This window comes from Archocentrus centrarchus, chromosome 9 (assembly GCF_007364275.1).
Source record: "Archocentrus centrarchus isolate MPI-CPG fArcCen1 chromosome 9, fArcCen1, whole genome shotgun sequence".
Taxonomy (NCBI): Eukaryota; Metazoa; Chordata; class Actinopteri; order Cichliformes; family Cichlidae; genus Archocentrus; species Archocentrus centrarchus.
The window spans coordinates 13,459,480-13,487,174 of NC_044354.1; the positions used below are offsets into that span (position 1 = coordinate 13,459,480).

General features: G+C 42.7%; 2 protein-coding genes across 5 annotated transcripts in view; one reads left to right on the top strand and one right to left on the bottom strand.

Moving 5' to 3' along the window:
* Nucleotides 1-23,892, top strand: part of smtnb (smoothelin b) — a 45,701-nt gene extending 21,809 nt beyond the window's left edge. The window contains exons 6-21 of one of the 3 annotated variants that reach the window (XM_030737366.1): nucleotides 730-826; nucleotides 4,887-5,557; nucleotides 6,660-6,711; nucleotides 7,362-7,958; nucleotides 9,488-9,561; nucleotides 16,854-17,033; nucleotides 17,269-17,344; nucleotides 17,524-17,556; nucleotides 18,321-18,494; nucleotides 18,699-18,761; nucleotides 18,864-18,936; nucleotides 19,030-19,206; nucleotides 19,319-19,445; nucleotides 19,600-19,751; nucleotides 21,185-21,362; nucleotides 22,249-22,387. In XM_030737366.1, coding sequence (XP_030593226.1) covers nucleotides 730-826; nucleotides 4,887-5,557; nucleotides 6,660-6,711; nucleotides 7,362-7,958; nucleotides 9,488-9,561; nucleotides 16,854-17,033; nucleotides 17,269-17,344; nucleotides 17,524-17,556; nucleotides 18,321-18,494; nucleotides 18,699-18,761; nucleotides 18,864-18,936; nucleotides 19,030-19,206; nucleotides 19,319-19,445; nucleotides 19,600-19,751; nucleotides 21,185-21,332 — 2,694 coding nt within the window. In that variant the 3' untranslated portion in view covers nucleotides 21,333-21,362; nucleotides 22,249-22,387. Of the gene's footprint in view, nucleotides 1-729; nucleotides 827-4,886; nucleotides 5,558-6,659; nucleotides 6,712-7,361; nucleotides 7,959-9,487; nucleotides 9,562-16,853; nucleotides 17,034-17,268; nucleotides 17,345-17,523; nucleotides 17,557-18,320; nucleotides 18,495-18,698; nucleotides 18,762-18,863; nucleotides 18,937-19,029; nucleotides 19,207-19,318; nucleotides 19,446-19,599; nucleotides 19,752-21,184; nucleotides 21,363-22,248 lie in introns of all 3 variants that reach the window. The other 2 variants (XM_030737365.1, XM_030737367.1) reach the window with 2 other exon arrangements.
* A 111-nt stretch (nucleotides 23,893-24,003) lies between these two features.
* On the bottom strand, nucleotides 24,004-26,871 carry selenom (selenoprotein M). 2 transcript variants are annotated; one of them, XM_030737575.1, is made up of 6 exons: nucleotides 26,655-26,871; nucleotides 25,887-25,922; nucleotides 25,664-25,698; nucleotides 25,483-25,561; nucleotides 24,390-24,628; nucleotides 24,004-24,300 (listed from the first exon to the last, which is right to left on the bottom strand). In XM_030737575.1, exons 1-5 carry the CDS (start codon nucleotides 26,748-26,750, stop codon nucleotides 24,398-24,400), a joined length of 477 nt encoding a protein of 158 aa, XP_030593435.1. In that variant the 5' UTR covers nucleotides 26,751-26,871; the 3' UTR covers nucleotides 24,004-24,300; nucleotides 24,390-24,397. The 2 variants fall into 2 exon arrangements, with proteins under 2 accessions (XP_030593435.1, XP_030593434.1); XM_030737574.1 differs by having other exon boundaries at nucleotides 24,004-24,628.
* Between the last annotated feature and the right edge of the window lie 824 nt (nucleotides 26,872-27,695).

Genomic DNA, 27,695 nt, shown 5'->3' on the forward strand with positions numbered 1-27,695 from the left:
ATATGTTTAAGGTGTTTTAAAGTGTGTGTGGCTGTGTCTGCATGTGTGCACATGCTCAGAGAAACCGTATTTGTGCAGCTGATTTTCCTGTGGAGTCAAGGTCAGGCACCAGAGGCCCAACGGTAGTGTCGGCATCTACATCTTTCCCTCTCTGTTCTCCCCTCTACAACTCCTGTTTCCATTCCATAATCCAAAATACTGCTGCCTCATCTCTGTGACCTCCCGCATTGGAGCTTAGGGTCAAAGTGCTGGGGTCAGGCTCCAGGTAATCTGAAGGTGCAGGTGCTGCACGAGTCAGGCAAACGGTCAAACCAGGGCCCTAACATAGTACTAAACCAGGTGCTGAATGCACATGTTCGTGCACTCAGGGTGCCTCTCTCTCTTTCTCAGCCATTCGTAATCTAAAGTAAACATCCTTAATTTTCCAGCTGGCCAAGCCTGTTGCTCATCCATCCTCCATGCCTGGAGCATTTGGCCTTGACCTCTAACAAAAGACTTTTGTGATTGCCAACTAACCTCAGACATATGATAGACATGCAACTGATCTTTCACTCTGGTTTTGATGGGAGGAGCGGCTGGCTGCTGTTCTAAGCGATGGCTGAACGCATTTTGTGTTTTGAGAATTTCAGTACAGTTCATTGCAGCTTTGCTTTTGCAGCTGTATTGAAGTGCACTAGGCGTATGTTATTCTTCAATTTTTTTAAATTTTATTTTATTTTTTTTACACAGGACACCGAGAAGGAGAGCCGCAGTGAGCATATCCAATCTCAGATCCGGGAGTTAAGCAGCCAGCAGACACAACAAAACATAGAGCAGCAGAGAATAGGTAAGAAACACTCCTGCAGCGTGACTCCTGCAATGTGAGTCCTCTTTAAAAGAGTGGAAAATTTTCCACTATTTCATCATTTTACAAAAGCTGGATTATTTTCTGCAACAACATGCACACCCTCACACTTGCAACATATTACTTATATCACAATTTGGGATCACTGCCATACAGAAGCTTGTATATACTGTAAATACACCCTAAAGGTCAAGTTTTGCTGGGCAGTATGAACTCAAAACCAACACTGTTCAGCTCTGTTACATGTACGTGTGAATGCATACGCCTCTCTTGATGCCTTTTCCTCTGGAGTGCCTGTTAAAATAGTCGACCAAAGAAGCCATTCACTGTACGAAGTGGTCGTCAAGAGGTCATATTAGTTCAGGCTCTTTAAGCTCCTTCATCTAACTTTATTAACTGTTTGGAGTCACTCACAGCCACGACTCAGTGACTTTAGGTACTTAAGTGTGAAGCAATTTCATTAGCCAGTCTATTTGTCCAGCCATCAATAAAGTAGTGTCAGTTCATGACTTTTGGAGGGAATAAGTGTGCTACATTTTGCAGGACTACTTAGAGAGCCCCCCCCCCCCCCCCCTCTCGACCCTTCATATAGAAGACCGAAACTTTGTCCATCCTTAGCTGATTTGAGCACACATTTGGCTAACTGGAGCTTGGCCCAAGGTTCACAGTCATAATGTCATTCTGTGTGGCCTGGTCAGCCCTGGGCTTGGCTCTCAGTGTCCTTCACATGGATGAGGGGTTGGTGGTGGGGTTATGGGAAGCAACAGAGGGAAACCCAACAACCACACCTCTGCTAAATAAAGCTGATACCAGAACAGAACTAAAGCGTCCTATACGTGGCTGAGAAATTCCCCACAGTTCTTGATTTATCTGTGCCTTACAATTTAAGACAGAGTGAAACTTGGGTCAAAAAAAAAAAAAGACCACCATTGAAATGCAAAGGAAAAAGGCTTCTTTTTAAAGTGGATCAACAAAGACATGGGACTTTGGTGGTTAGTGCAGGAGTGTAGGCAGGGTGGGCCTGTGGTTCCTGAAGAGGTGGTTGCCTTGAACCCTGAACACAAAGGCATAATTCTGCCTTTCACACAAAAATAAAAGCTTATATTTACACACTTACCTCAGTAACCATGTGTCTTGCTGTACCGGTAAGGCTATGATTTCAAAAGATTCTCAATGAAATGTACTTTGTGCTTTAAGTTCCCAATGGAGAGATTTTTTCCACATGTTGGGATGATGACACCTATGTCACATACTGTATAGAAGAGATGAAGGTAGCTTGTGCAGTTTTAAAGCCTTGAGCTGAGCATTTTGGACATTATGATTGAGGGGATGGGGGGTAGGGGTGGTCCAGACTGAGAAACTGAGGGACACCGCCACCTCATACAGTAAATACTTGTTAATCAAAAGCTTTTGCACCAAAGCATACACTGCTTTATTGTACTTTTTGACTTTAATTAGACAGTAACTTAAAAAATGAGCATTATGTTCTATTCAATAAGGCATGAAGCTAACAGCTGAGACCATAAACCCATCATTATGTACAGTCTCTGACTAGCACACTTATTTCAGAGGTGCATCTTGTGTATTAGTGTAAATATAAGTTCAGTGTTATTCACATAAAGTCTGTGGTCTACCCCACACAAATTACTGTTAACCTGTAGTGTTGCAGTAGTGGTGTAAACCCTGCTGTAATACATGAAATCTCTGTTTGCCTGTGATTTCCTTACACCAGCAGGAGTTGAGCAACCAAAATTAGCACCCAGGTGCTTAGGCCCCTGAAGGTTATTATCTATATCAGATATTATCATGTTGCCTGGAGCCACCTACCGACTTGCTAAAATGATCCTTTTGTAACCTTTATGCACCTGCAACACGTTATGAAAGCATTGTATCACTTCGCAACAATCACATGTAATTTATATCCACAAAGATTTAATGATGCATGATATGGCTTCATCATGGTGCCTAGCAACCACCTAACAGGCTAAAATCACAGACCACACAATACTGTAGCACAGGCATGTACAAGTTCTAAAAAAAACAAGTTGCTCAATCTCCCGCAGTTCCAATCATTAAACGACTAATTGTTGTTCGTAAACTTGTTGCTCTTTCATTTGGTGGCCACTGAAATGTTTCAGTAGCAACTACACGCATGGACAGTCATTCATTGTGCCCTGAGAATGAATTCTTCTGACTTAAGTAATCCAGACTGTTTCTTTGGTGCCACAGTGAAGATTTTAGTAAAATATCATACAAATTTTGTTATTGCATATTGAATGGATTGCCAACACCATCAATGCCTCAGACACTCTAGTGTATGACCAAAAAGCCCAGAAAATGATTAAACTGCACAGTGGCCTAAATCTGTTAAACATTAGCTCTATGCTGTGCTCAGCATCAGCATGCTGGCATCATCTTTGAGTGTGTAGCATGCTTATAGTAGCATATCGCTGAAAGCCCAGAGTGTTGCTGCAAAATCAACAGCATAGTTTTTTTTTGTTGTTGTTAATATTATGGACATCTAAAGTAACAGCTTCTATAAAAAGATTTTGTAGCTAGTTGCTAATAGGGATTACTTTCAGTATCTTACTACAAAAGCCCGTGTTCAGCCTGTTATGTGATAAACCATGAAACCTGTGAGCAGCTGAGGCAAACTTGTGTTGACCCCTTCCCAGTGAGCACAAATAGTGGGCAGGCTTCCTCTGGGGTCATTGCTTCACTGTCAAAGCAGTATAAAGAAAGTCCTTTGTTTGTGCTCCGTATATTGACTGGCAGCAGACTGCAGCTTTTTGTTGCTATTTTGAAGTTAAAAAAAAAAAATGCAAGCCTCTCATTATGCAGTAGCAGTGGGGATTTTCCCAGAAATGGCCACACAATAGATATGACAGCTTCCCAAAGGCGCAACGTGAACAATAACGTGAGAGTTTTGTTTGAGGACTGTGTGTGTGTTGGCTCTCACTTCAGCTCAGTTATTAAAGAGCAGTAATTGAGTTTTTGTTGAGTGCATCATTAGTTATAGACACTACTATGTCGCAGACCATTCACTGTTTCTGGTCCTAATTGTGTATCATTAGCAACAGCTTGCTGCCATTTTTATCTTCTCTCATATCTGGAGCAATTGACAAGATAATTTTTGGAAATTGCTCTGAAAATGATAAACTGTTATTAATGAGCTTATTGTGTGTAATTTACCAAACTGTAATGAGCTGATCAGCTCAGCTATGTTAAGTGAAGCTGTGAATGTTCAGCCTTGATAGTGTCTGCTTGAAAGTTGAAAGAGACTGTCATCTGCCTCTGTTCAGACTAGACTCCCTCTTTGATTTGGTTAGCAAATGACAGACGTGCATGTTCGGTGAAACCCATTTGGTTGTCAAGTTGGTGCAAACTAAGGTCAATCAGAAGTGTTTTTAGGTCTTCCTTTGTACATGTGATGTGGGAAGTGGATACGCTCTTGCTTTACTCTGTTTTTCTTATCTGCGGTGTGTGTGTGCATAACCTCAGATATTCATATAGCAGCACTGTGGGGTGTTGGAGGTAGATACTTGTCACAGGGGGAGGATGTGGGCACCGCTGTGATGTTTGGAGTGTGGTTTCCTGTTCGTCTCGCTTTTTAACCCACTGTCTCCCGTTCTCCTTTTAGTTGCATCCCACCTATAGCTGTTCCGCATGCTTGCTTTCCACACTTGTGAGCCCTCCTCCTAGTTGACGCACATTCACCAGTCCAATCGCAGAAATCTCACTCAGGAACTTGAGGCCAGTCTGAAGGAAATGTCTACATCCCTTCATGCCTCCACATGCCTGCTCTGTGATCCTGAGTGATATTTTCTAGCTTGGCCTTTCAGGGGCCCCAGTGCTGTGGAAGTATTTCATTTACATTGTTTAAGGCACCAACATAACTATCGACTTTTTCCTTTGCCCTCTAGTTTACTAGTAATATGAGAAGAATCTGAGTAATATGAAAATGTGTTTTTACAGCAGAGAAAACCCACATGGTTCAGAAAGACAGTTACTTCACATATTTTATCTGTGTTTTCCATAACAGGCTCCAGTTCAGGCATGGTGTTGGTTCTGGATCACCTGGCAAAGGATGATGGACCTCTGTTGATCCAGCCACAGCGAGAAGCTGTGATCAAGGAGACTGACCTGGTAATGTCTCACCGTCAGAGGTCAGACTCCTCGGCTTCTGATCACAGTGCGACCTCGATGCTTTCCAAGTCCAATCTGGAATCTGTGCCCTCAGAGAAGGGTCTGGGCTCAGCTTACAGAGCCCGGCTGGACTCCGGAGCCTCAGACAAGAGCCAGAGTTCCTCCCAGCGTGGTCGGCTAGACTCCGGGGCCTCAGACAGAAGCATCAACTCCCAGTTCTCTGCCAGACAGAGACAGGGCTCAGATGTCTCTGATTCATGTGCCAGACCCCGTCTGGGCTCTGAGACTTCAGACAGCATTGGTCTGTTGTCAAGGAAGCGAACAGTCTCCGGGACATCTGACCAGAGTGTGAGCATGTCCTCAGAAGAGCAGGGTCCATCTGAGGAAGCGGAGGTAGCCAGGAGTGAATCCACTTGCAGCACAGATTCAGAAACTGAGAGCAGAAGCCAAGGTCCAGCCAGCACTCAAGCTGAGTCTAACCAAGAGGAGCCTGATGGGGCTGTTTTATCTCTGAGAGATCCTGCAAATGGCCTGCTCAGGGGGAAATCTGAGGTCCACAGGCAAAAGGTGGGGTATATCAGATGATTTTTGTGTGTGTGTGTGTGTGTGTGTGCGCACACGTGTGTGTGTGTGTGTGTGTGTGTGTGTGTGTGTGTGTGTGTGTGTGTGTGTGTGTGTGTGTTTGTGTGTGTGTGTGTGTGTGTTTCAGGATACAGTCAAGTCTCTAAATTAACAAATTAATTAATCTGCAACCAAATCGAAGAAATACATATCTTTGAGGAGGTCAAACTGCACTGTAATGTACTCTAGCTGTTCTGGATGCTTAACACTAATACTTTGTGGTGAATTTGTCACCCATCTGTATCTTTGAGCCAGCTCATGGCTGCACCACTAGAGTGGGGTGCTGAGCTGCATAGCCACAGTAAAGTACACAAACCGTCCACGTGCTCCTTTTCTTTCTTTCCATTTCATTATTCTTGACACACAAGCCGACACTTCATTGTTCTGTGACACCCAGGTCACATCGGCATCCATAAACACTCCATACAGATGCTGTTTGGCTTTTGTTACTTGGTTACACAAACAAACCGCGCACCTGACTGTCTCTGTTTCCCCTCAGCGCCGTTTCACCCTCACCTGGTGTCAGGGAGGAATGCACAGCGTTACAGGCCAAATATTCTGTCTCTCTTCACCTACAGAAAAAAACACACAAAGGTTCTCTTTTTGCACTGACTCTGTTAAACTGTTAAAAGCAACATTTCCCATCTTGGGGGGGCTATGGTCGCCATGACGCCATTATGTCGCTCCACTTAATGTGTTTACCTAGGGCTGGCCCCTGACTACTTTTTATTGTTCCCTGCGCTACATACACTGACGCTCAGGCTCATCACAGTAATGTAAACACTCTCGGGTCCATCGTGGCCACACTGCCAAAATAAGAACAGACGCTCACATCTTTATGTTGAATACAGTGTTACATAACAAAAACACAACCAGTCGATTCTGTATTTAGAATCTTGTAGGTCAGGAGTCCCAACAACCACCCGTGTAGCCCTCATGAATGTGTATTTCTTGCCTATTAAACATGGAGCACTGCACGCTGACCTCTATTCTCCTCCACTTCCTGTACTGATTGTTCTGTCATGTTTTTGTTTTTTCCCCTGTTTAGATAACTGTTGGCAGCGACCTCTCCCGCACTCATGGCAAAGCAAGGGATTCTGGTATGAGATTAGGCCGCCTCCCTAAACCCTGCTCTGATATATCAAGAGAAAATCTATCAACATCAAGTTTGATAGTCTTTTTAAGATATTTATCAAGGGAACATTCATCATTACTCATTGAAATCATTGCTAGATCAGTTCTGGGAATTGTGTATAGGCTATTAATTGACCAAAAAGGATTGGAGGGATGGGAAGAAAACATCTTGTTAATGCACCATATCTTCAGTGTTCTCTCTCATGTCCTGCAAATGATTGTCAGTTAATATCATCTCCTCTAATCCTTAGAATAGTTTTCAGTTTGGTCCCAAACCACGAACTTTGTACACATCACCTGACAGCATTAAGTATCAAAGTAAGCTTAAAAAAATGTGGATGAAACATTCCCTGAAAAGTCCAAAAAATAGGAACTAAGAGGTGGTGAAGCAGGGGAAGTTAAGTCAAGCAAAATAAAGGGGCTGGAATAAAAGCTAGAAATAGGTGGAAAAGAGGACTGGGATTTGTAGAGAGCTTTTGAGATGAAGGAGGGGATTACAAGAGCAAGAGGTTGTAACGGTGCTAAATTCAGCCTGAGTAGTGGAGGAGATCATGGTTATGCATCTCTCCTGTACTGAGTTTGATTCGAACTCCCCTCTTTCATTATGTCTTTACAGCATCCGAGAAGAAAGCTGTTATATCGGAACAGTTGAGTCGCACCACCTCCGTTCGAGATCGAATGCGCAAGTTTGCAGAACTTGAGCAGAGTTCAAATGTCTCAGCTGTAAAGAAAACTCCTCTGAAAAATGGGGCCATTTCCAGCAGCAGTGGCCAGACAAATGTCTTCAGAGCTACCGAGCTGTTTACACACTCAGCAGCATCCCTCAGCACATCTGGAGACAGGCCAGCACGGTCACGTGTGGACTCCGCATCTGCATCCGAGAGTCAGGCCACACCTCAGCCAAGAGGCGTGGCTAACAAGTCTCTGTCTTCAGCTGACCAATTGCAGAACTCCGTGGGTGGGACGGGACATCCAGCTGAAAAAGATGCACATGCCTCTGATAACGCAAAGGAAGACGAGACCCCAGGGAGAGCAGCTGGACAAAAGGTCACCCAGGGAGAGGCAGACCCAGACATGAAGACCTTCCTCACCATTGAGATCAAGGATGGGCGCACCACCACTTCCTCCTCATCAGCCCCTGGTAGAGGCAACATCATACCTATCACCCACATGACCCCACGCATCACCCCTAATGTCCTGGGGCAAAAGCAAGGTAGGAGCGTCAACCTCACAGCAACAGAAAACTCCCACACTAAGTCCTTAGATGGTCACCAGTAACAGTGATGGGTAACATTGCACCATATTTTGACTAGGGCTTTTGTTTTGTTTTTAATGACTTGTTAATGTCGCCAAGCTGCGGCCCACAGTGATTCTAATAGACTGTGTGTCTTTTCTTGCAAATGTCAATATCAATATTAGCCACTATAAGGAGTAACCAGCTTGTAGGAATCAGTCACAAGAGGGATAATGTCAAGGGGTTTTTGTGCATCTAAAGAAGCAGAGCACGTGGATGAGTGGGGATAGATGTCAGAGCTGAATGTATAAATGGCATGGTCGTACTGAAGGGTATTTGTTAGAGAGTGGGCATGTTGGAGCACGGAGCTGAGGGGGTCAACAGAAGAGAGCATACTTGGACAAAAGAAACAGCAACTGGTTGTCCCGGCCGAAACTGAGTAGGAATATTGTTACAGTGCAGATGAATGAGCCTGCCTGTCCACACTGTACAATCCTTTGTGTGTTATATTCTGTAGTTATTGTCTGCAACCTGTTTATTTAAAACAACACACTTATTTATTCCAGTCAGTTATCTGAGTGTGATTAAAATGAGAAAAAAAATGTTTCTGGGACATTTTGGCTGCCAAGAGGTGAAAACTGAATTTTAGACAGAGCAACATCTCAACATAGAGAGTCCATGTTTACCTGACTGAATACTGCCATCCTAACCAGAACCACAGTGTTCAACATGTTGAGAGTAGATTGAGAGTAGACCCGGCACAGTATATAGTCATGATACAACAGAGACTGATTATGTGCATGAAACAAAAACATGGCTGGCATCAACTCGGCGTTTTACAGAAGCGAAACTGCTGCAGCTGCTGTTACAGTCTGTCCAAACAAGATGTCTTAAGTTTCAGCTCTTCTCAGCGACCAGCATCTAAAACCCAAACAGTTTATTTAAAATTGAGTCTGAACAAGTGTGATTCCAGCCTCTTCACTACTTACAACTCCCTCACATTCTGAGAGCTGCGCTGCTGCTCCTTCATGAGGCCCACACAGTTTCATGTCAGTTTGCTTTAATGTTTTTAGGCTCCTTTTTTGGAAACCTGCTCTGAGTAACAGCAGCCTGTTATTGTGTCTCCGGTTTCCTTCAAAAGCACTATAAAGTCTCTTTAAATGTACACTGAGCTTTGCTGGTATGCATCAATCCTGTACTTTATGATATAGCTTTCATGTGTGCGTGTCTGGATGTGGAAGGAAGCGGGTCACAAAGAAATGCATGTGCACCTCAGGCCAGTGCTTATGTTAACGTTGGCGCCATCAACATTTTGTCAGTTTTCTGTCATTAGAATGAGTCTGTGTGTAACTGATTACTACTACCGCCAGTCCAGTGCAAGAAAACGCACAAATCTCAGTTATCAAGGACCTTTCCTGACCTTTGGGGGACATCTGTATTCATCCAAACTTAAGATCTTATGTTTTTTAAATCCAAAGGAATCTTTTCTTTTTCTGTATCTATTTCAGAGTTGACCCTCGGCCTAAGAGCAACACCATTTAAGATCTCTTCTTCCAGCTTCTCCTCTGGACCCTCCATCAAGGTACAATCTGCATTACAAAATGACAAATGATCTCAAAACTGTGGCTGCACATAAACTTCAGCAATTTTATTTTATTATTTTTTTGCGCTTTTGGCCACAGCGGCTTTTTTATCAACAGTGGAGAGAGACAGGAAATGGGGGAAAGATACAGGGGAAGACACACGGGCAAATTGGCAACGGGCCGGGACGCAAACCCGCGCGGCCCGCACCGCGGCATATGTATGTGGTCGCGGCATATGTATGTGGTCGACGGCTTCACCACTAAGCCACCCAGGCACCCCAATTTTATTATTATTAACCAGATTTTATTTTAATTGTTAGCAGATTTTAAACATCTGCTAATAATTTAAGATTCATAATTTTAAGGTTAAAGCTTCTATTTCATTTCCAACTGACCCAGTTGAATTGCACTGGTTTTTCTGCTGCCTTTCAGTCACAGTAATCACCTATAAGGGCTGAAAAGCAAGCGAAGCAAGGGAGTGAAGGACAGAGTGTGAGAAAAGGAGGGAGAGGAGGGAAGAACAGTGTTTATCAAACACAGTGCGGGTAGCCAGTCACATCTGCCCTTGTAGGGTATGTGAAAGAGAGAAGGAGAGGGAGGGAGGAAGGTGTTCTGGGCAATCCCGGTTTTCTCTCTGTAGACCGTACACACTGAAATTTATCTGGGAAATGTTTCCTAAATACATTTCCAGTACCGTGCAAAAGTCTTGAGCCACCTCTCATTTTGAATTTTTTTTTTTTTTAAAGGGGTCTTGAGCAATAGTTCTCCAGGCTTTTCTTTGGACATTGCTTTTTTCACTCATTTTCAGTTCAGTTTTGTACCTGACAATTTTTACAGTAATGCGTTTGTTAAGCCACTTAACACTGACCTATGAATCATTTGAGCATAAAAAAAACACAAGGGAACCGGTGTTGTCTCTACACATAACAGGCAACTTAGGAAAGAACCATTTTTAAATGGTGTCTTTAGACACGTTGTTATTAGCAGCCTGTCACAAAACACATTTTTGTTCCCACTCATTTTTTCCCATGAATCTATGAAAAATGCCAAAGATAACACAGTTTGACAGACATAAAATGATATTGTTACACCAACAAGGTGATTCCTAAAAAGCTATTAGCTGAAAACCTGGCATATCTCAGCATGGTGTGCTGTGTTCTTTTTTAGTTTGAGGAAACTGGGTAAGTGGAGGACGAAAGAAGTGTCAGGCCTAAAATGTATTCTGCAGCAGTATCTGAAAGTGATGTCCTTAAGAACTAGGAAAGAATCCAACAAAGACCTGACACAGGACCCCGAGAGATGCATCTGGCCCTTCAGTTGATCCACTAAAATCTCACTGCATAGATTTCCCATTTTCCTTGCAAAATATGAAGAAATGAGGTGTGGATCAAGCCTTTTTTATAGTACTGCATGTACACACACAGACTGGATGGACTGGTCTTTTGGTAGCTTTGGAAAGATACAGCAGTCAAAAAAAATCTCACAGGGAGAACATCTATATTCCCATTTGCCTCATTCCTTTATTCCTTCACTCTTCCATGAAAGGAAGCATCCTTGTGACCGGAGAGTGGGGGGATTGAGAGGAGAAAGAGGCAACAATTGATGTTCTGTTTACTTTTTAATGGTTGTGTATCCCCCCACCCCCATGTGTTGAGGTCAGTGATAATCTGGTTATGGGATTTGAGAGTAGGTTAATTAGGATTGGGAGGAGGGTCCACAAGGCTGCAGGCTGTGGACCCTCCATTCAGATAGCACGGCTTTCTTGTAAAAGACAGATTTTGCATGAACATAAAGCTTCTGCAGGTGTTGTCTTTAAGTGTAGTTGTGCATCAGATAGTTTATATTATGAAAAATATAGGTTTAAAAAAAAATAAAATAAATAAATATATATATATATATATATATATATATATATATATATATATATATATATATATATATATATATATATATATTTAAAAAAATAAATAAATAAATAAATAAAATAGTAGGCTTTTATAATGCTGTAACATGCAACAGAGCACAGGTATGACTGCATGCTAGCAGTAGCAGGCAGTGGTTTGCAACATCCAAACAGCTGCGTCATAGTTGTATAAGCTTGTTACAAATACCTTTAGTGACAAAGTGCGGAGCTGCATTAAGTGTGCTGCTGCGATTTTAAACGGCTTCCGCTCACCACCAAAGACTGAGCCTGAGTGACCTTGCTAATGAGATTGTAAAAACAGCAGACATTTTTGGTTAAGCTCAGCTGGGACTTTGGTGGATGGGTTTCAGATAGATCCAGAGACCACCTGTTGCATGACTTTCCCTGGTTTAGCTTGTGTGTGTGGGAGAGGGTGGCATGTCACAGGAGGACTGAGTTAAAGTAGCTTACCCACATACCCTTTACACATCAGTAACTATTAGAGAGTGCAGATAGCAAAGCAGAGTACAGGATAGCGTGCTTTTGAATAAACTCTTCCTGTTTAGTAATGTTAATTGACCACAGTGGTTCCTAGATGAAACTCTGATCTGGTTGGGTGGTCTTGCCGTCCCTTTGGTGGTCTAATCTCAGCACTTGCAACTTTATTGTTTCTTTACTAGTATTTTTTTCCATTCTAATAGAGTGGATGCTGATCCTGATAGCATCAGCTTTTATAGACGATCACTTTTAAAACAGGAACCATTTGAGAGAAAGGTTTAGATCATATTAACAATGAAAACTCCAAGCACTGAGTGACTCCAAATTTTTCATTACGGCTAAATGGTTGCAGTGTTTCATTGCATTAATGACATCTCATTTTAAGCAGTGGCTAATTACTGATTACATTTTCTCCTGCCCATTTTGCCTGCCACCTGTCCATGCAAATCACTGACCTTGAACGCAAATATAATTGATGCCTTAGCTTGATAACCATGGTCATGACAGGACAGTGTTTCCTAAAGTCGCAAAGATTACGTCAAAGCTCTCACTCATGCTGGTTGTGCTGTCACGTGAACGTGGATATCTAGGCTCAATGTCAGTGGCAGATTGCCTCACTGTCACACAAAGGGATGAAAAATCTATTGTTAACATGCTGCTGATCCATGACGCATGCTGATTACACGAATGGTTCACTTGTGTCACAGATTTAAGCCTGGATCACAGATCGGGGTCAAAACTGGCATGCTTAGACTACAGTGATGTCCTCCATGGGTTTGACCATTGCTCCTGCTGCCACTCACCATTTGTGTTCACTCTTCAAGCTCAGATTCACCCTGTTTTGCTTACCTTTAAACCCCAGAGATTACTGTTGCCCTTTGTCAAATTTCTCCCCAGTGAATGCAAATCCTGCTTACTTTAATCCTAGAATGATGCACTTTAGTTTCCCTGTCGATGTTTGTCATCAAGAATTGCAGGTTTATCATAAAATTCAGGCTGTATCCTTTTAGTTCTATTTAGATCGTGTTCATAGATTTAGTATGCACAGTACCATTTGATTTCTCTGCTACAGTGTAGCATCCTAAGTAATCTGGAGCATGCATTTAAAACTTGTATGAGCATCTTACAATTTGAAGAAGCTACACAGACTTATGTCAGCACTCTTGGAGAAATATTAATTTAACAGAAGTACTTCAGGCATTGATACTGGCACTGGCTGAACCTTTGTCAGTTAGCTTTAAACAAAATCTTGGAATTGTTGTCCATACTCTCCTGGGTCTTACACATCATACCCGTTTTCTCATGGCCCTAAATACTTTCCTCTTTGTGGATAAATCTTCCCTCTGGTGGTCTGTCTTGAATGACAGTTATGCAAAACAACTGACCTGATGAATCAGGTTGCATTTTGTTAGAAAGCCTTTAATAGAAGAGGTAAACACTACCGTGTAACTTTTTTTTACCTCAGCCCAGGCCTAGAGCCACATCTAAACCCCTGGTGCCTGCCAGTGGAGGTGTGAAGGACGTGGACTAGATAAAAGGAAGGCTGAAATGGGAGGTGTGTTTCCTGACTTGTTGTCACTACAGTTCCCCCTCTGGCCTCCCTCCATGCCCCAGATCAGTGGAATAATGGTGGGGCAGGAGATAAATATACATGCCCAGGGCACCTAGAAATAAGTAGGTGTGGGCTGCCTGGGAAACTGGATTCACAGCATGCTCATTGGCTGGGGGGGATTTGCTGGGGGTATAAAGGACAAGCATTGTTTTCTGACATCTCTGACAAAAGAACAGACAGGATAGCTTCTACTCTCGCAAAGGCATAGGACATAGCCTTTAAATATCCCTGATCTGACACCCCAGTGTGAAGTCTTTGGGAAACTTTGTGTGGATTTCAGTGAAGAGGACATTGATCAGTGTAACACAGAGTAAAGTTTTGTCTGGTCATGCCTGGAGTTAACCTAGACTTCCTCCCAGCCTCACAGGCTTCTGAGGGTTTGGGTAGCCCAGACAGTGCTTGTGCCGAGTCCGGCCTCGAAGAAGTAATTGGGGATCTTCTTGCTCAGGAGGAAACTGAGGATGAAGAGGAGCAAATGGTTGAAAGGAAATTTGAGGCAACATTGCGCTGTGCTGTGGAGGAGGTCCACAGGGACCTGCAGGCCTTTGGGAAGCAAGTGGATGCCCGTCTGGAGGAGGCTGAGGCCAAGGTGGCTCCACTGGCTGAGGCAATTTCCAAGTTGCAGGAGGAGAACATGAGGCTGAGGATTCAGCAAGAAAGGCTGGTGAGGCAAGTTGAGGTCCTGTGTCAGATGTTGGGGCTACCCGATCCATTGTTACATGAACTTGACAGCAAGGACTGCTCCTGTTTAATTTCTAGTAAAACCAAAACGTCATCCAGTGACATTCACTGGGAGACTGGAGTTGAAGGACTACAGGAGACTTCATCCTGCACTCCTCAAGACTGTCCCTCCAGTGCACCCCAGGAAACTTCTGCACACCCTCTCCTGCATAGTCAGTTAAGCGTACCCCAGGAGTCTCTCACATCCATCCAGGACTCACTTTCTGTGTCTTCTGGGACAAACACAACTCAGAAGTCAGAGCCTTCACCGGCCCCTCACCCGCCAACCTTTGCAACCCGCCGCTCCCTCTCTGCTCCCTCTCTGATGGCAAACATTTCTGCCAGCCAAAGCACGGTACTGCTCTGTTAATGGTTCTGATTGTGATCCCTTTAATTCAGATAAGCCACTTGAAGAATGGGACTGTCTTTTTGTTCCAAAGTTGCCAATACCTGTGGATCAACAGGCCATTAATTTTATGTCCCATGACAGTGATACTGTGTTCAAATCACGTACTCGCTCCGGTCACCTCTCTTTAGCTTTCAAATCTCACAGTATGCTTGACTGTTTCAGCTGAGCATCTCAGCTGCCAGTGAGTTCTGACAGATTGTGTTTATGTGAAGGACTGCAGTCTGTCACAGAGATATTCCAGTCCTGTAACACCATGCGTCTCTAATTGTGTCCTGGTTCGCAGTCATGTGTGCCTGCAAATGTTCTATTGAGTGGATGCACTTCCCGGTGGAGGAAAGAATGATTAGCATCAAATGTGGCCCCAGCTTTTAGTTTGCATCTTCAGACTGTGTGCATGAAAATGAAATTGAATGTTTTGAAGTTTTATTTTGGCTTTTTTCTTTTTTGTGCATTTCATTCACAAAGTTGCAATCAAGTTACAAAGGAAATGTAGGAACTCAATCCAGGTATAGTAAAGCCACTAAAGGCATTTTAACTCATGTGGCACAGTGTGTGGCATGCACATACATGTTTTTCAAAAAGGAGCCAAGTATCAAGATGTCAGGTAATAATCTGATTCTAGATTAATGATTATTTGGCCCTCATCTTGAAGCCTGTTTACTTTTGAAACTGCAGAACAAGTCCTCTGTGTGTACTTGTGACATTTCCAGGGATATTGGGCATTTGCAGCATGAGATTCAGTTATTGAGCCATGCAGAGTCTAATCCTGCAGAGGCAGCTGGGTCTGCCAGTCAACTGCTTTAGTAAAGGTGACTGGCTTCTATAAAGTAGTAATCCTTTCAGGAGACCAACATGATAACAAGGGGTGACCTTGTCTGATTGTGTTTCTGTATGTCTTTGCCCAGTTTGGGCCTTTTTCTTTTGCTCTGTTTTTTTGCTCCAGATAATCTATTTATACTTTTTCCACTTGGAATTGGTCAAAGTAGTCTATCACAGAAAAAACATAACAAAAAAGGCTTTTTTTAAAAAAAATATGCCACAGTGACTTGGATGTTTATAGGTACACTTAGGCTTAGTTATACATGACTCGACCACTAAGGTTATCAGGGAGTTTCTCACCCCATACACATTCCCCCTGTGGCCTAATTTGTCTGGCTGTGTTGTCTCCCAAAACATTCTTCATCGGTCAAGGGCCTCTCAGTCCAGCCTGTCCCATGGGTCAGAACTCTGTGTCCAGAAAAGACTTTAAAACCAGGGGCCACCTTTGATCACCCAGCTCTTTGGCTGTGCTGGGTATTGTCCCTCCCTGCTGAGACCTGGTCTAGCTGTGAGACCTCAGAGGGCAGGGCTAGGCGGCTGTGGATATGGATGGGGCCAGCTGTCTGAGCTATATCTGGACCTGGAGTCGGTTACAACAAAAGCATTAAAGCCACAGCTAGAGCCTATAGTCTGCCACGGGCATTCAGCGTCATATGAACATTTAAAAAGAATTTTCTGTAGGACTCATGGTCACTCTGAATATGTGAACACGTACCCAGGTTCCCTTAACTTTTGTTGTAGTTGTTTTTTTTTTTTTTTCCTCTGTAGTTTTCTGCTCTTTAGCTCTGCTCCTCAGCCCTAAGGAGGTGTTTTTCCTCTAAATTTATATATACTAATGTGTTTTCCCTGTTTTACACTGATAGTAATGTCTTGCACCTGTCACATAAACCATTGGTTGGCAGCAGCACTGTATGATTAAAAAATAAATAAATAAATAAAATCTGTGTCAGCTGCACTCTATAAACTAGTGAAAAGTAACTTGGCAGGGTTTCTTTTAGCCTCATGCACTTACTGTCATTCCCTCGTGACTGGAGATGGCCTGGAGAGACAAGGAAGTTATTACTGGACAGGAAGCACCAGACCTACTGTAACTGCAGTGTGTTAAGCCAACCATCATCTTGTTCTGATTACATCTTAAATGTCAGACAGTTTTAAATAAGTTTTTTTTTTTTTTTTTAAACCCATTCTAGTATGCAGCTTAGAGCCTAAGCTCTGGTTTGGAGCAATAGCTCATTGGTTTCCAACATTGGTTTCTTTGCAGTCTAAAATAATAAATGCCACGCTGTTTCCTCCAGCCTCTGAGTGCTTACTGTCTGTATGTTTTGCGCAGATGGAGACGGAACCCGTCGTCGCTTCTGAGCCAGTGTTTTCAGCTGGATCGTCTGTCCAGCGTCATGTCCCGGCCATTCCCAATGGCTCTGGCACTCAGGCCAAACCTGCTGAATGCTCAGGGAAACTGACGGCTGAAAAGCTGGCTGCGATCGAGGATGAAGAGCTCCTTGACAAAATGGTATTTCATGCCGAAGTCACAATTCTGGATGATTTAAATGATTATTTAGATGAAGTTTGGTCATGTGGAAAGTTTGCACATTGACACTAAACCTTGCCAGCTTGGTGAAGATGTATATGGAAAATCACAGCTCTGCCTTTTGTCCATGCACAATGGTAGCATAGAAAGTAGCAATTTGCAAGGAATGACCCCTCATTTTTCTATTTGTTTTTTGTTTTTTTTTCCTCTTTCACAGCTCGATGAGTCAAAAGACTTTGAGGAGAGGAGGATGATCCGTGCAGCCATGAGAGACCTCCGTAAAAGAAAGAGAGGTAACATCTTACTGTTACTCCAACTAGGTGAAGGTTTTCTTTTAAATCATGAAAAGCAATCAGGTCTGGTTTCTAATTTTCATATCTTATCGTTACTTGTTTCTGTCTATTGTTTCTGTCCTGACATGTATTAAGCAACCTTGCAATTTCCACATAATTGCTATTAATTCTGCCCTCAGAGGCCATGCTGGGATGTACTCAAGAGGAAATAGGTAGGACAGGTGGTGTGCAGTGTGCAATAACAATTTATACTTGCCTGTGTTTGCCTTTCTGTGTGCACCATCCTGTCATTGTGAGACCACAACAATTTTAATCGTAGATGTGGTGGATAATGAAGGCTATGATGACATATTTATCATTGTGCATGTATCCTGTGTTTTGTTTTGTTATGTTTTTTTTTTTAATGTGAAGTGTTAACACTCACCCTGCAACATTAAAGATCTGTTTTTCAGCAAACACTCACCATGTGGTTTCATTAGGCACCTGGTAATGAGTAGCTCAGTTTCAGAGTCTACAAAAAATCCAAGACTACCCTCAGTGGTCTAGATATCAGACAGAATTTAAGTTTAAGAATAAATCATTTATACTGTGCAGTATGCATAAATGCATGTGTCTTTTCAGATAAAAACTGCAGCCACCAGTGCAGGTACCAGTATTTTGGACATTGCAGTGTATATTTGCTCTTTGTGGTCTGTGGTGTTTGTGCAGAATTTCTTTTTTTTTGACAGTTTTGGCTTGGCTGTTAAGCCTCCCACCTGTGGGTGTTTGTGTGCTGAGAGAAATTTCACAGTACCGTGGAAAGAATTCTTAAACATATCACCTCAAATCTGGAAGCCCTCTTTTAATCCAACTTTGTGGCAGTCAGATGAGGTGCTGTCAGCTTATTTAGGACCTCTTGTCCTCCTCCTCCTCTTTTTCCACTGACATCATCTCTCCACCTTCCCTGTCTCCTCTCCTCTCCTCTCTTCCACTCCAGACCAGAGAGAAAAGGAGCGCGAAACCCGTCTGCAGGAGCTCCGGCAGCAGAGAGAAGAGCGAGCACAGAAAGGCCGTGCCGGGGTGGGAGAGGTGGTCACAAGCAAGGTGGAGAAGTCAGCAGATGGTTCAGCCGTCGGCCAAATCACCAAGACAAACCGCTTTGCTCAGTCTGGTAGTTTTTCTGTTTTCCTTTGACTTTCCTAACATTTCTTGAACCCGTATTTAACTGTTCAAACACCATGAAGCCAGTTTTTATTTTCAAAAATGACCCTGGGAAGAAAAATTTAAAAAATGGGTTTGCAAAACACTTTGAACAGTAATAATGTAAGAAATATAATTTATGAAGTAAAATTAATTTTAATGTATTTGTGTTCAGATGATGGGAGCAAATCAACACGCAGCACTGTTGTGGAGGCCAGTTATGTACAGAAAACAGACAGTGAGTTTTGCCTACTGAATTTACAATAACAAATTTACTAGAGTATATTTTTGCATTTTTCTTAACCTTCCCATAAATATGTCTGTGTGATTGTCATTTTAGGAGGGACAGTCCAGTCAAAATCATACAGCTACACCTCTTCCACCTCCACTAACACAAGCAAAAAAATTGGAAGGTGGGTCATAAAACATTTGCGCAATAACTACTCCGGATTTAAAAATCCATGCGCACCCTCAAATTAACTTCCTGTGCACATCCCCGCCTTCAGTGTGTTTGATCGCGAGGATGACACGTCGTCACGAAGCGGCAGCAGCGGGTTGGCCGCTGTGGAGCGAAGGCAGGCGGAGAGGCGCAAGGAGGTGATGAGGGCTCAGACACTGCCGAAGACATCGGCCATGCAGGCCCGCAAAGCCATGATAGAGAAGCTGGAGAAGGAGGGAGGCGGGTAAGAATAAACAGAAAGGTAGTGCTTCCAAAGAAAGAAAAGGAGCAGATTGAGGCATGTAAATATTAACACAAAACCAACATTTTTTTTTTTTTTTTTTTTTTTTTTTTAGCCCTGGAAATCAAGTGGTGGCCAAGGTAAACAAAGTTCAGCGTTCCACCAGCTTTGGTGTACCCAATGCAAACTCCATCAAGCAGATGCTTCTCGACTGGTGTCGTGCCAAGACCCGCTCATATGAGGTGAGGCAGAGAGCCACAGTAATCCACTCTGTTAAGTGCTCATTTTAATGTTGAAGCTGCAGCTGAACCTGAGCTGAGATGATACTTTGGGAATGTTTCCATTGCTTATCTATCCTTGTCTCCATATCTGTTTTGTTTCCTCCCCTCCCTTCAGCATGTGGACATTCAGAATTTTTCATCCAGCTGGAGTAATGGCATGGCGTTCTGCGCCCTGGTGCACAATTTCTTCCCTGAAGCCTTTGACTATAACTCCCTGAGCCCCAGCAACCGCAGGCAAAACTTTGAGGTGGCCTTTAGCACTGCAGAGTAAGTACATGCTGAAGATATGCTCATCCTAACATGTGCACTGACCAGTTTGGGTGTTGCTACCAGTGCTGGAGAAACCACATCAGCTTAAGGCAACCTTTGTGGAGAAAACAGTGGAAGAACTGCTGTGTTAGGCCTATAGATGTAGAAGTGATGGACAGTCTGAGCCAGTTTTATGCACTGCCCCACTCCTCTTTATTCAGTGGTGCTCTATGCCAGCATTTGCAGACCAACAATATGGGGAAGCTCTTTGACCGATGTCCTGCTGTTAACTTTCCCTGTCTCTCCCAGGTTTATTAAACCCCACTCATGACTGAGAGAGCCCATTACTACTCTAATACCTCTGCCTCTAAACCTCCACTCTCTTTCCCCTCTACTATGAGTAACTGCTGTGACACCCCAATCTCCTCCAAACCAGACACCCACGGGCAGTCCCACCCCAAACAACAAACAGGTTAAAAATGGACAAGCTCTCCTCTGTGTCTCGAGTAACTTCCCTCCATTTTAGTCTAAAACTCTTTCCTTTCCTTTCCTTTCTCCAAATTCTTCTTTCATCCCACCATCTTCACATGATACCCCACGCAGCTGTGTGTGCATCTTCACATGCTCCTACCAGGATAATATCCATTCTGATGTCTCGAGTAGTGAATCGTACTCAGCACTGGCCTGTCACCCAACCACAGCCCCCCCATCTTCTACACTTTTGTGTTGCACTATCACCCACTTCCCCGGGCACTCCAGATCCTCCCAATACTATGTTGTTATTAGGTGGATTCTCAATATGCACTCAAACACACACTATCCTGTGCACCAGTATGGTTTTTAGAATCACTTTATTGTTGTATCTTTGTGTTTTGTTTTGTTTTGTTTTTGCAGAATCCTTGTTGTTTTTTTCATCGTGTCTCATATTCCCGAAAGAACACAGTCGTATTGATTACAGTCAAAAAAATTTCCCGTCTGAGTGCACAGAAAAAAACAACAGCAAACAAAAAGGCTAAATGAGCATCGCCTGGCGCTCATTTGACGTTTTGTTTTGTCTTGTGTGTGTACGTGTGTGTATGTCACACACTGTATGTATCGTGATGTTCATGAAGCATGTCAGCTCATGAATATATTTGTGACCACAGAATGTAATGTGATTGTTTTCTCTTTGTGTTCTTTCTCACTCCTGTTTTTTTGTTTCTACCCTGAATCCTTTTCACTGGCTGCTCACTGCTTTCTGTTTTTGTTTTTTTTTCCCCTCCTCCTTCCTCATTTTCCCACACCTCTCTTTCTTTTGTCCGCTCTCTCTGTCACGTTCTTTCTGTGTGTTTTTATCTGTCCTTTGCCCGTTGTCTTTCCTGCCGTCTCTACCTTCTTTCCGTCTTTTCGGGTCTTTCTTCCTTTCCTTCCTCTCTTCGCTACCCCCTTCCCCCCGCTGGCCGTGGGTGCAGGAAACTAGTGGACTGTCCCCAGCTGCTGGATGTGGACGACATGGTGAAGATGCGTGAGCCGGACTGGAAGTGCGTGTACACGTACCTGCAGGAGTTCTACAGGGGTCTGGTGACGAAAGGCCTGGTTAAAACCAAAAATTCCTCCTAGAGTTGCGCCCCAGCTAAAACTGACCCCATGGTGAGAGAAGGAACGAGCTTACGGGGGAACCACCCACTCGGTGGTTCCAACAGACTTGATGCAATGGAGAGTGTGTGTTTGCTTGGAAAATGATAGAAAACATGGTGGTCGAGAAGAAAAAAAAAAAAAAACTCCTTTATTGGCTCCTTTTGGATATTTGATGCTTCTTGTTAATCTGAAGCTCCAAAGTACCAAACATGGTGTGTGTGTGTGTGTGTGTGTGCATGCTTGTGTGTCCATCCATGTGTGTATTTCTGCATTGTGACACTATGGCTCAGGCAGGGAGCCAGGACCATCTGCAGTTCAACACTTTAAAAGGAACTGCCGGATCACAAAGTTTCAAATAGAGTTAAGAAACAAAACAGAGAAGGGGAAGCTTGCATTGTGCACTGAGTTTTTTTATTGAGTGTAAGGTTACAGGTGTTTATGCACTTGGCCTCAAAAGCCTTTTAAAGGTACTCCAGTATTGGCAAAGTGCAGAGTGATTTATGTCAACTGTTCCTTAAATAACAAAAAAAAAAAAATCTTCTGTCATGCAGAAGATCTGCTTCTGTGCTATTTTTTGCTTCTTATACTCTTTGTAGGAGTTCTCAGAGGGGTTACAGTGTGTGGAGGTATTGCCACCCTGTGGTCAGTCTGCATAGCTCACACCAGATGCCTTTGTTCTTAAAACTGTTTATTGAAACTCACGGCATTACATTATTTATTTATAGAGAGCATTTAGAGGATTTTCTAGAGTGGTTTAGAGAAAACAGAGGGGAAAAAAGTCAGTAATAATCAGAACTGAACATGATGGTTTTCTGAATCTGAGAGTACTCTCCCTCCCAGCTGCACTCCTGTCTGTTCTGTTTTCTCATGCACGCTGCCCTGTATGCCTGTTCTTCAGGACCCACGCCAACTGCATGCCTTTGCTGGAAGTGGAAGACATGATGATCATGGGTAATAAACCAGACTCCAAATGCGTCTTCACCTACGTGCAGTCTCTGGTCAACCACCTGCGCAGATACGAGATGTCCATGGGTCGGCCCTGTGACCTCTGACCTGCTCTCGTGCTGCGAGATCTCGGCTCCGATCCCTTCCCCCAAATGCCCCCCCACCACCTTCACCCGATGATCGCCTCCACTCTGGCAGGCGGGGTCTAACAGTTGCACATCTCCGATGGTCAAGATGAGGATCGTATGTGTCTGTGTGTGCGTGTGTTTGTGTCAGTTTGCTTTAAGCTTTCCCGGCAGTGGTGATGTGTGCTGCTCTGCTGGACACACACTGTTAACGCAAAGTCTGCCATTCTCCAGCAAGAGAGCAGCAGTGAGACCTTTTTTAAGCTTTTACATCTTGTTTTGTGTGTTTAAAAACTCTAGTTAATATTCAACATGCGGTAGTTCTATCACTTTGCTGTTGTACTGAGAAACACCTCCAGAGGGAAAAGAGAAATATTTTTTATAGTATTTCCAATTTTTTTTTAAAGTATTTATACATGCATTTTTCTCTGCTACACTTTTGTAATTACTGTAACATGTTTGCACTTCTCTTGGTAATCCCACTGAAAAAGGAAAAATGTATCCAACCAAATGATCCATTATTTCTTTTCTATTTTGGTACTTTTTTTTTTTTTTTAAAAAAAACAAACTTGTGTTGCTTGAAGTGTTTTAATTAAGTTATTTTCATCTTGATGTAATCGAGTAGTATAATAATTTTTAATACATGAGCACAGGGATTTTTAGACTTCATTATTCAAGTGGATTCAACATTGTTACTGTAAACTCATCTTTCTCAAGTCCAAACAGCTGCTGAGGACATTTTCTGGACATTTTATCCATCCTCTGACCCCATCATCATCATCATCATCATAATAGTATGGATGCAAGATGCTTGCTGTTAAATTCAGGTTTGTTTTTTGTATTTCGGTACAAAGAAAACGAGGAGTAGGTTGAAGTCTGAGTCATTTAGCTGATTTGTGTCATTACTGCCGTTTGCTGCTGCTTGACTGACAGCATATGGGCAAAAGACCTCACCACCACCCCCAGCATCGCTGCACTGCCCTGCCAAACACATTCACACACAGCTCTGTTAGAGGGCTCCTTATTTATGCTTGAGTAGATTGTTTTTAATATGGTTTTTGTTGGTGTGTACATGATGCTTTTAAAGGTTTTGTTGATAAGCTTAAGATACCAGAATGCTGGATTTTCTTGTGTGAAATCCGGCTTTTAGTATAAACTTGACTGATAAAAGCCAACTGTATGTTTAACTAAATGAAGCTAAGAGTGGAGGGGAAAGTTTAAATTCAGATTTTATTTCACTTGTAAAATTTGGGTTCCTCTGACAAGAAAATTTGGTTTGAGTTGATGTAAAAGAAACTTATTTTTTAGATTTGAGAATTAACTGCTGCCAACTGAAAGATAAAAGCTTTCATGAGGCAGTGGAGTGTGTGTGTGTGTGTGTGTGTGTGTGTGTGTGTATATAAGGACTGAAACACATTGCAATTTCATTTTTCTGTGCACCGCAGTTAAATGTGAATTAAACCAATTTGAGAAACAAATGTGTTTGTCAGAGAGTATTGCTTTGAGGATAATCCAGCATACCTGCGTTGTGTGATATCTAAAGGTGAACATGAACAGTCAACACAATAAGAACCAGAGAGCAGTTCATTTTTAAAGTGGTTTACTTTCTACTCACTTGAGTCTTTTTGCGTGCATCAACCCAACCCACCAGAACACGCAGCATCAACCTCAGGCCAGCCAGACGATTTTCAGCCTGAGGCTTCATTTAGTTTCACGGTAGGTCAGAGGCAATCACAGACACACAAAAGAGCTCAAATGAGACAAGGACCATAATGACAGATGATACACAATGGACAGTGACATAAAAAAAATGTGCAAATTCACACTGGACCTTTTATAAGGCCTTCTGCTGATGGGCTCATCCATAATCTGCTGGCCTCCTAAAATTACAAGTATTTCTGTCATTGACTGTGATAATCGGCTGGTCATGGAGCAGCTGTGGGGATAGAGGAGTACTGTTACTGCTTACGTTCACTCTTAGAGGTCAGTGTGTTTGACTTCTGCACTGGGCTCTGAGGAGGCACTCTCTGTGGCTATAGATGAAGCAGAAGGCTGGTAGGCAGGCTCATTTTTAAATGGGCTGTCTTTGGCAGGGGAGAAGCGGAACTCCTCCGGCACCTCGTCCTCTGGCTGAGCCTTCTTGTAGAAACCCAGTTTCTCCAGCAGCTCGTTAATCTCAGAGCGGGTCATGTCAGACAGAGCAACGCGCTGTGAAGGAAACACACTTAACTGAGCTAAAAGACACCGATTCACACTGATATCCTTGACATAGTGATAGTGCAGTAAAGCTAAATTGAACATTGATGGATGAAAAGAAGCATTATGAAAAAATGTTAAAACTGCACAAATGAGTTCTGTGTAATGTGAAAAAGATCACTTGAAATGATGAACTCTCAAAGCTCAGATGTTTTTCGTGTCTTTTGGGTCCTTGTTTCACTTTTATGGTCTGCCAATGTACTGATGTTTTTAATGTCATTTTTATTTATATAACCCATTTAAAAGCATGGGAGTTGGCCCAAAGTGCTTTCCAGTGGAGGCAGATTTACAATGCAAATATACAAGACTTCACAGAAAGAAATTACAGTACCAAGAGCAAAACGTGATAAAGGCTGATAACCACATAAACATGGCAACAAATACAGGAGTAGAAGAAAAAATAAGCTATACAAAAGACAAACAGAGAGACAAAATCTGATTAAAAACACTGAAAATTAAGAGTAGGATTTAGAAGAAGCATGTGGGAACCTCAAGACTAAACTATAAATGGACAAGTAATGGGTAATATCTAAAGAGTAGTAAGAGACTAAAAACACTCGGAAAATGTTAAATGAAGGCTAAAACTGACAAAACTAGAAGACAGTCATTTGATATATTAATTCTACATCCCTGTTGCAAGGCACGTGTTTGTCATCATTTGCTGTAATCTTTTTAAGCCATTATGTCAAGCGTTGGTAGTTTGTGGTCATTCAGCACAAACAAATCAAAAATTTCTTTACTGTGAGACAAGCAACAATTACAATTAAAAAGAAAAGAAAAAGAAATGCACAACAAACACAACTTACATCCAGCTCTTCGTAATAATGGTTCAGGAGGACAAGCTCAGGGTCTGCGCCAGGAATGTGCTTCATCACCAGGTTATGGCTGAGGTAGTGCTCAGGGATTTTACTGGGATTAAACAGTGTACAGTTTATGAGCAGATGTTTCTAAAGAGCAACAGTGCTTACGCTTTCAGTCAAAGGATACTAAAGAGGAATATCCTGGACCACAAAGGCTTTGACCTGCAGACAGAGGTTTGGATTAGTGTTTTTCGCTCAGGTCTGGTTTCACTCTCAGGGATTATGTGAAACCCTAAACTAAAATGTTCCTCAGAGAGAAAACACTTCGAGACAGGGAGAAGGCTTCAGTCTGCCTCTGACCCTGGCTCTCAGTGTGTTGTCGCTTTTGTTCACATAACAGGGCAACTTGCCTCTCTGAGCCGGTTCAGCTGTCATCCACCACAAGTCTGGAAAGAGCCAACAACACAAGAAACAGGAGAAAGTTACAAGCACAGCTCATGTTTAGGAAATGGGACGTTACAAGAACTGGAAACAAGATTTCTGAATGCACATTATCTGCAACTGTAGTGCATCATTATACGCTTTTTGGCTTTTGGTCCCTAATCAGAAAAAAAAACCCCAGTAATGTTCTGGCATTACTGCAACCTGACCTATTTTTGCAGATATCTGAGCCTCAGGTGTTAGGTGTGACTAACACTACAATAGCAGTAGATCATGCTTTCCTTCCGTGATGCTGGCAAGTAGGTGACTGGGTGGCACCCTGGGGGGAAACTGCACAGTTTCTCACAAAAGAAGGGTGCAGAGTTTCAGTCTTTTTGTGCAGGACCGCCGGTTACACACCCTGCGCCCCCCTTTCAAGCTTAAAATGATCACCAATATTTTACGGTTATTAACATAAATAACAATGTGATTTATAGGCCGTGCTCTTCATTAGCTTGTGTGCCATACATGCAGGGAGGCATCCATTCAGCTTACTACACATCTGCCCCGCTCTCCTGGAAGCTTCACTCACGCATGCGCCCAATCCAAAAGGTTGAAAAGCAGGGCATCCATTCACACATTTAAACAAATCTGATTCATAAAATGCACTCGGTGGCTCAGTCACTGTGAATATGCCGTGATTAATCCCGTTTTCTTTACGAAGTGGGTTATGGGGGGAAAAAAAAGGTTTATTGTACCTCCACCCTCGCTCTTGCCAGCCCGTCCAGTTTCTTCACATCCACATCATAAGCCGAGGCGCAGTGAAGTAAACTGGCCAACGCGATCAGCCACATTTCTCCTGCTTCAGACCGCGGACCTGGACTCGCTCTTCACCGGGACCAGTACCTGCAGATACGTGAAGGTAACCGAGCTATGGAGGAGGAGGAGGAGGAGAGATGATGAGCAGCTACGTCACGTCCGGACCTCTTGCCACGTCAGATATTTGAAGAGAGGCGTGGAGAGGGCTCTCATTGGTTATCCCCAGCTTCCTCATTGTCTGTCATAAACGGTGTTAAAAATGACAGAGATGGACAGCAGCTGCAGATAAAGCTCAGATATGCGCCGCTTGTTCTTTCTCATTTATTTCATGGTCAATTTATGCAAAATAACAAGTGGGCTGTGTGACATTAACAACGATACACAAAAACTGATTTCACATTCCTAAATATATAGGATTATATGATATATATTAAATGGTTTAAGCTGTGGTTGAAAAACTCAGAGCTATCTGATATTTGCCAAGTCAAGGACTATTTAATTCAATTCAATTCAATTCAATTTTATTTATATAGCACCAAATCACAACAAACAGTCACAAAAATTGATGAAAACGCAAATATTTTACAGCTCGGTTCAATAAACATTCGATCTAAAGAAATAATTATGTCAACCCTACTTGTATTTTACCTTCTGCCGCTGTTCTCCTGTTTAAATAAAGGATAAATCTCTCCCTATTTTAATATTTCTAGGAACAAAGGAAAAAACTGACCTATTTGATGTGTTTGCATCACTCTCCTCTGTTAAAGCAGGCAGCAACAGATCTCACAGGTGCCATCGGTTTATAACAGGACAGTAAGTCTCTCAGTCACAACACTGGACAAATGTTATGCAATTCATCCATCAATTCCTCTTTATGAAAAAATTCATTTTTAAATTCAATATATTTTTATCTTACATTTGAACGCCTTTACAAAACTATTTTCCCTCTTTAATTATTAATCTTCTGATTACTGAAGATG